Source organism: Anas acuta, chromosome 25 (assembly GCF_963932015.1).
Source record: "Anas acuta chromosome 25, bAnaAcu1.1, whole genome shotgun sequence".
NCBI lineage: Eukaryota > Metazoa > Chordata > Aves > Anseriformes > Anatidae > Anas > Anas acuta.
Genome location: NC_089003.1, coordinates 5,009,455 through 5,016,127, shown reverse-complemented (window position 1 = coordinate 5,016,127; position 6,673 = coordinate 5,009,455). Strand labels below are relative to the sequence as shown.

The window sequence follows — 6,673 nt, the reverse complement described above, 5'->3', positions numbered from 1 at the left end:
AGGCAAAAGATGTGTTATGTGTAGAAGGTCTTGGTCCCAGAGTGAGAGCTGGGTCTGGGGCGCAGAATAAGGCCAGACCCCAGAGAGGCCTGGCTAAAGGCTCCTTCCAGTGATGGTGCTGCACCACCCAGATGGCTGGCCAGGCCAGACTGGTAAGATTAGGCCAGGCCAGGCACAGGCACACGCTCAGCAAAGCTGGGGCAGGGCTATGCTAGGCCTGAGCTTGTGCAGAGACCCTGGGCTAGGGGTCAGGCCAGAGCTGTAAGATGTGGTTGCCTGGGCTTTGGTGGGCTTGGTTCTGATGCTTGTTGCCCTTGCGCTGCCACCTGAGCCAGCACTGCCTCCCAAAGAACCTGGCCTACGGAGAGGTACCTCCATCCTCACACCATGGAGCAATAGCCCCATCCCCCATCCTGGTCCCATGGCACTGGCAGCATGTACAGTCTGTGTGAAACTAAATCACCCCCACACCACAGGACCCCAGGGTTTGCAGATGTGGGAAGGCCCTTGCCTGGGAGTGGAGAGCAGTGGTGCTGCATGAAGCAAAAGGGCCACTACATCCTCATGGCTCTGGGAATGACAGAGGAGCTTGGTGCCTGGGAGAAGATCCCCCAGCGTGTGCCCTGTGGTTGGGCTGGTGCATACCCTGTGACATTCAGCGCCCATATACAGACCTTGCTGAGTGCACAACCAGGTCCCGTTCTCACTGCCATGTCTCATCAGAGACAGTGGGATATCTGCCCCCACATGATCTCTTTTCTGGAGCATGATGGGGTTGTACCACCTATGGGACCTCTGAGTTCCAGGGCCTGATGAAAGCTGATCCATGCTTGGGAAAAAGAAAACAAGACTGAGCAGCCATGAGTATTTGGGCATCGGTCCCTGTCCTGGGCCTGAGTTCATGAAAAAGGAGTTGAGTTCACACGGACTGGGAGCTCCAGTGTGTGACCTGATGGGACTGGTACCAGTACAAACTTGTGGATCCCCTCAGCCCTATGCATCTTAGCAACAGCTGGGCCATGCCAGACACTGTGGTGAAGTGTGATGGGGATGCACAGGGAAACTGTTTCTGCTCTCCATGCCCAGACATGATGCCCATGATCAGTTGTTGCCAGAAAGGTGGATGTGGAGGCAAGAGAGAGGGCCATCGACAAGACAATTACCCATTCCCAGTTTCTGCAGTCCTTTGGGATCATCTTTGTCTGAGCCTCCGTTCTCGACACAGCTCCACCCAAAGCAAGACGAACACTCTTCCCCAAGAGCTATGGCCTCCAATGTCAACAGCGCTTGTCTAGGCAGAGATGTCACAAGTCAAGGACTGGTGGCCATTGGCTATAGAGGAACTAGGGATGTCTTCCTCACCTTCAAGAGACAGTGACTGAAAAGAGGAATTTCTGCAGTATGCCCCACCCTTCAGTGTCTTCCCACTAAGAAATGGTTTTCTCCCTTGGCCATCAGTATCCAGATGAAAAGACCACACAGGGACACACTCAGGGTTGCTGCAAATGTTTATCAAGGCTCAGGAGGGAAAGGAGGTGACTCCAAGAGGAGGCCCCGAGATCGTAGCACAGCAGGAGCAGACAAAAATCTGTTCAGCTTTTCCAATGGCAGACTTGCAACAGGGCATCAATCTACCTGGCTCACATGGGGAGAGGGGCTAGCAGGTCTCTCCAGGCTGGTTTCTGGGGGCCTCACACAAAGGAGAGGGCAAGAAAGCAAAGAAAGAAAAAGAGCGTGTAGAAAACAGGATAGGAAGACATTGGTCATGTTGTCATAGACTCAAGACTGGCCCCTTCCTATCTGTCTTTACAGGACAAGCCAGAGATGGTCAGATCCTCTTAAAACAACAACATGAGGTCTCTTCTTCCATCCATTCTTGTCCAGCAGCATGTTCTGATTTCCTGGGGTCCTGGTCTGGGGCACTGTCTGGCATCTTTAGCAGGGGCGGCACCTGCTGCCACAGTAGCGGCTAGTGATGCAGGAGAGATCACAGCTCCCAGAGTTGATGGGGACACCGTCACAGCTGAGGATGCTGCCAACGGCAGCAGAGGTGGAGGATCCCACAGCCGTGTTCTGCGGGAAGGAGCTGAGGATGGGGCCGGGCAGGGTCACCACCACGGGAGAGGGCTGGATGACGATGGTGGAGTTCTGGCACTGCCTGACGCAGGGCTCATTGCAGCTGCTGGCCAGTGGGGTTGGGCCGCAGGGCTGGCATGGCCGGCACTGGTCGTAGCAGGACATGTCTGGGGGCAGGAGGTTCACCTGGGAGAGAGGGCAGATAGAAAGCTCTACATGGGGATGCATGAGGAGCAGCCTGTCACCACATCCTAACAGATCCAAGGCACAGGCAGTACTGTGAGCTGGAGGCTGTGCAGGGATGTGCGAGGCATTCTTGGCTGCATCCTGACAGGGCCCAAAAAGAGCCACCGCAGCCAGGATACACCCTAGGCTCCAGCATAAGAGCCATCACACCAAAGGCCCAATATTCCTTCATGACAAACCTTCTACCTCTTGACTCTCCCACAACCAGCAGTCCCAAGATTTGGCAGGACACTGCAGCTGATAGCAGCTGAAAGGTCCAAGGAACTGAGTCCTCCTGTGGGAGAATGAGGGGGACAAGAAGGGGCTTCACACTCACCTGGTTCCCAACAAGAAGAAGGCCAGAGACGTGGATGATTGAGCACGGAGCTGGGCTGGCTTTTATAGTGGGCCTTAGCTGCCCCATGTCCAGAGGCATCCCTTGAAGCAGGGACTATTTTCTGACAAGCTGCTCTTGAATGCAAAACATCCCACCTAATGATACAGGATGTGTGTTGCCTTCCTGTGATGCTGCTTTTCATTTCCTGCTTTATGCCCTTTCCCCAAAGAAGGCAACTCCTGAGTGGCAGGTAGGGAGGCCCAAGTATTTCCAGGCAACACATGTCAGTGTGGGCAGAAGACTCAGCTCACGTGCTGGAAGAGTCCAGTAAAGGCAAATGTTGTCAATCTGGGTGACTCCCTAGAGACTATCAGAGGCCCTTTTTGCTACAGGTGACCCAGCTCCTGGCTGTGACCATACCCCTGCTGACACTGCCCTCAGGGAAAACCTACTGGCCTGTTTTGCCTTCTCCTGCTCTGACCCAGGGATGTCTGTAAAGGGGGAGAGGTTGTGCAGGGCCCTTTCTGGATCACAAAAGAAAGGCCCAACAGGACAGTGTCTGATTTAGTTAGAAGGAATAACAAGATGAATGTACACAGAAAGGAAACCTTTCATGAGCAGGTGATCCTGCCTTCTACCAGCATCAGACAGAGCCGGGTGGGTTTTCCCAAGACACACAGTGCAGATCCTGTCCATAGGGAATTCCTTCTTCACTCCCATAACTTGATGCCGTTCATTTATTGTTTTAAAAAATAAATAAAATCATACATCTTCTCCTTACATGATGCAAGCTTATTTCTGTCATGACACCCACCAGTGATCAGTCGGGGCACTCCAGCACTTTCCTTACCACTGCTACTCAGCCTAACAAATGGGATTCTCAGGCATTAAGTGCAAGGCCCAAGAAAGCTGACATTGTCTTGTCAAGAGCCCTGGCTCCGGTTCCTTCTGCAAGGCTCCCAGTCCACCTCCCCTCTCTATCATGTCAAACTATGTACTTGGACCAAATGCTGTCCAGAATCTTTGCTGTACACTGTGTCACGTTCATGCACATGTTCCTCCCTTGTGGGTGCTTGCCTGTACTGGGGCTGCCTGAGACAGACTCAGCATTCCCCACAGCAGCCCCTAGAGTGCTGTGCTCTGCACTTGGAACTAGAACAGCGTTGCCAACATGGGGACTACAGTGGAGCAGTGGTGACACAGCATCAAGACTCTCTCCAAGCCCCACAAAGCCAGGAGATTAGGGTTGGGCGCGAGGTTGGGAGGGGACATCACCAGGGCACCTGACCTAAACCAACCAAAGGGATATTCCATACTGGATGATGTCACACTCAGCAGGATAGATGTGAAAGGGGAATGAAAACCAGGGGTGGGCATACTGAGTCAGTGCTTCCAAAGACATCGACAAACATCACTTGCTGATGGGAAGTGGAGTATAATTTTCTCTCAATTTGTTTCCAAACACCCTTCACTCTTTAGTTTTATAATTTTTCTTTCTTTTTCATTTAATTATATTATACCTTTCTACACTTGTAAGCCCTTTAACTTAAATCACATTCTCTGCGCACATCTTGCTTTCAGCAGGGGGTGTGAGAGAGCTGTGTTGTGGAGTTTAGTTGGCAAGAAGAGAGGAAGAAGGAACCTGTGAACAGCTGAACAATCACAGAACCAAAACAGCCCAGAAGTGCCCACTGCACACATGCTGAAATGCGGCCTTCTGTATCTGAAGCCCTCTTTCTCCTGACCCTAAGAAGTTCATTGCCAATGTCAGTCCCCAACAAGGATGGGCCCACAACAGTTTGAATCCTTTCTTTAATTCTGTACCACAGGATTCAGAGTGTAAGAGCATGGTGGCAGTCACCTCTCCCTGCCTTTCCAGGCCAGGACACAACAGCACCACCAGTTTTGACAGTCACACCAGTTTTGACAGTCACACAAGACACAGTCTGCTCACTCTCACTTGGCTGCACTTGTATCATGCCGGGGACTACGTTCCCTCCTCTATACCCACCCCATCGCCAACTTCGGTGTCCATCTTCTCCAGGGCTGTAATGCCCCTGCTCCATGCACCAATCTACAGGCTAAGGACCGAGAAGGTGAAGGAAGCCATGCGAAACCAAGGGAGGTTGTTTCTTTGTTTCCTCTGCTGTGTTCTCTGTTTCTGCTTTCAGGGCCACGCCGTTTTCTCTATCTATTCCACCCATTCCCCACATCCGCCATCCATCTTCTGTCCCCACATGCTTCCCCAGCACAGCACTGTCCTGAGCAAGAAGAAGCCCGTTCCTAAGAGCCTGCAGGATGCCTAGCTTCCACAGCCTCCCACAGACTCATAGATTTTCCCGTGAGGACAGCAGAGGTTGTGCTCTCTGTTTGCAGGACAGGGGGGAGCTGTGGGCAGAGACGCTGCAAGGCAAGGGTAGATAGCCCCTACCTCTGTTAAAGGCAGGGATGTCTTCTTCAGCCCCAAGGGGCAGTGTCCAAGAGAGGACCCTCTGCAGTGTGTCGCAACCTCCCATTGTTCTAGGAGTGGGGAAAAGGCTCCTTAAACACCCATCTTATTTATACCCACCAAGGGCAAAACCATTCTCGTTGGGCAGTTGAGGAGGGTATATGGAGAGGGAAGAAACATCTACAGCCAAGGCTGGTGATGCAGAAAACTTTAATGAGTGTACAGAGGAAAAGGAGGTCACTCTGAGCAGATGCCCTTCAGTGCAGGGATCACCAGGGCCAACCAAGAGGCAGCGTCATTTTCCCATGGAGAAGTTCATGCAGGGTATATGTCTGCTGTTACCACAGTGGCAGGGCTGGATCTGAGTAGCCCCATAACCCAACGGAGCAGAAGAACACTGCGAAAAGGGAGACAAGGAGGTAGGTGAAAGAATGGAAGAAGAGACATGGGCCGTGTTTTCAGAGATCTCAGGCTAGCCCCTGGTCAGGCTCCTGCCAGTGTTTGCCAGAGGAGGTGAAGAAGGTCCGTCATTCTGAAAGCAATGGCCTGAAGATTCCTCCTTCTATTGTCCAGCACCATGGTTGTGCTGGAACCCCAGGGCCATGGGCAGTGACTTTAGCAGGGCAGGCACCTTCTGCCACAGTAGCGGCTGGTAATGCAGGAGAGGTCACAGCACCCGGAGGTGATGGGGACTCCGTCACAGCTGAGGATGCTGCCAACGGCAGCAGAGGTGGAGGATCCCACAACGGTGTTCTGCGGGAAGGAGCTGAGGATGGGGCCGGGCAGGGTCACCACCACGGGAGAGGGCTCAATGACAACGGTGGAGTTCTGGCACTGCCTAACGCAGGGCTCATTGCAGCTGCTGGCCAGCGGGGTTGGGCCACAGGGCCGGCATGGCAGGCACTGGTCGTAGCAGGACATGTCTTGGGCTGGAGATGCACCTGGGAGAGAGGGCAGAGAGGAAGATCCAATGACACCATCACAGAGCGCATAATCCCAAAGGCTGCCTCTGCACCATGTCACAGTCTCTCTCTACACAGAACTTCTCTCTCCACCATTCTCCCATGTCAAGGAACTGCAAGGCCCAGCATAGCTCTGAACCACCACCAGATGAGATGTCTATTGATGCAAGATCCCTTCTACTTGAGAAGAAGAGGAGAGAGGGCTTCAGACTCACCTGGTTCCCAAGGAGGATGAAGCTACAGAATTGGATGAGAGAGCAAGGAGCTGGTCTGCCTTTTATACTGGTACTTCATTGCCACAGGCCCAGAGGCACCCTTGGCAGAGGTAACAATTTTCTGACAGGTTCATCTTGAATGCAAACCATCCCAACAAATGATATGGGCTGTGTGCTGGTTTCCTGCACTGCTGCCTTTTTACTTGCAGATCTAGGCCATGGCCATTCCACAGTGATGATTTCTTTAGAGTGCTGGGATGAAATGTCCAAGGACTTCTAGGGCAGGAATGTATCAGTGAGGGCAGAAGACTCACTGGAAATGCTGGATGGGTCCCCTCTGATCATCTTCATGGCTCTGCTCTGGACTCACTCTAACAGGTCTATATCTTTCCCGTGCTGGGGGCCCCAA

The 6,673-nt window shown here is 52.7% G+C and overlaps 2 protein-coding genes and 1 gene segment (V, D, J or C); 1 reads left to right on the top strand and 2 right to left on the bottom strand.

Annotated features, from left to right (window-relative positions):
- The window catches only part of LOC137844377 (T cell receptor alpha variable 9-1-like), a 44,701-nt gene that overhangs the window by 31,887 nt on the left and 6,141 nt on the right, over nt 1-6,673 (top strand).
- On the bottom strand, nt 1,496-2,809 carry LOC137844386 (feather keratin Cos1-2-like). Its single transcript, XM_068660739.1, has 2 exons — nt 2,633-2,809; nt 1,496-2,262 (listed from the first exon to the last, which is right to left on the bottom strand). The coding sequence occupies exons 1-2, from the start codon at nt 2,735-2,737 to the stop codon at nt 1,936-1,938; spliced, it is 432 nt and encodes a 143-aa protein (XP_068516840.1). The 5' UTR covers nt 2,738-2,809; the 3' UTR covers nt 1,496-1,935.
- LOC137844383 (feather keratin Cos2-3-like) lies at nt 5,703-6,008 on the bottom strand. Its single transcript, XM_068660736.1, has one exon. The coding sequence runs from the start codon at nt 6,006-6,008 to the stop codon at nt 5,703-5,705; it is 306 nt and encodes a 101-aa protein (XP_068516837.1).

Coding starts and splice junctions, on each gene's coding strand:
- LOC137844383 (XM_068660736.1), bottom strand. CDS start 6,008: ATGTCCTGCTACGACCAGTGCCTGCCATGCCGGCCCTGTGGCCCAACC.
- LOC137844386 (XM_068660739.1), bottom strand. CDS start 2,737: ATGCCTCTGGACATGGGGCAGCTAAGGCCCACTATAAAAGCCAGCCCA. Junction 2,263..2,632: donor TTGTTGGGAACCAGGTGAGT/GTGAAGCCCCTT, acceptor CCTCTCTCCCAG/GTGAACCTCCTGCCCCCAGA.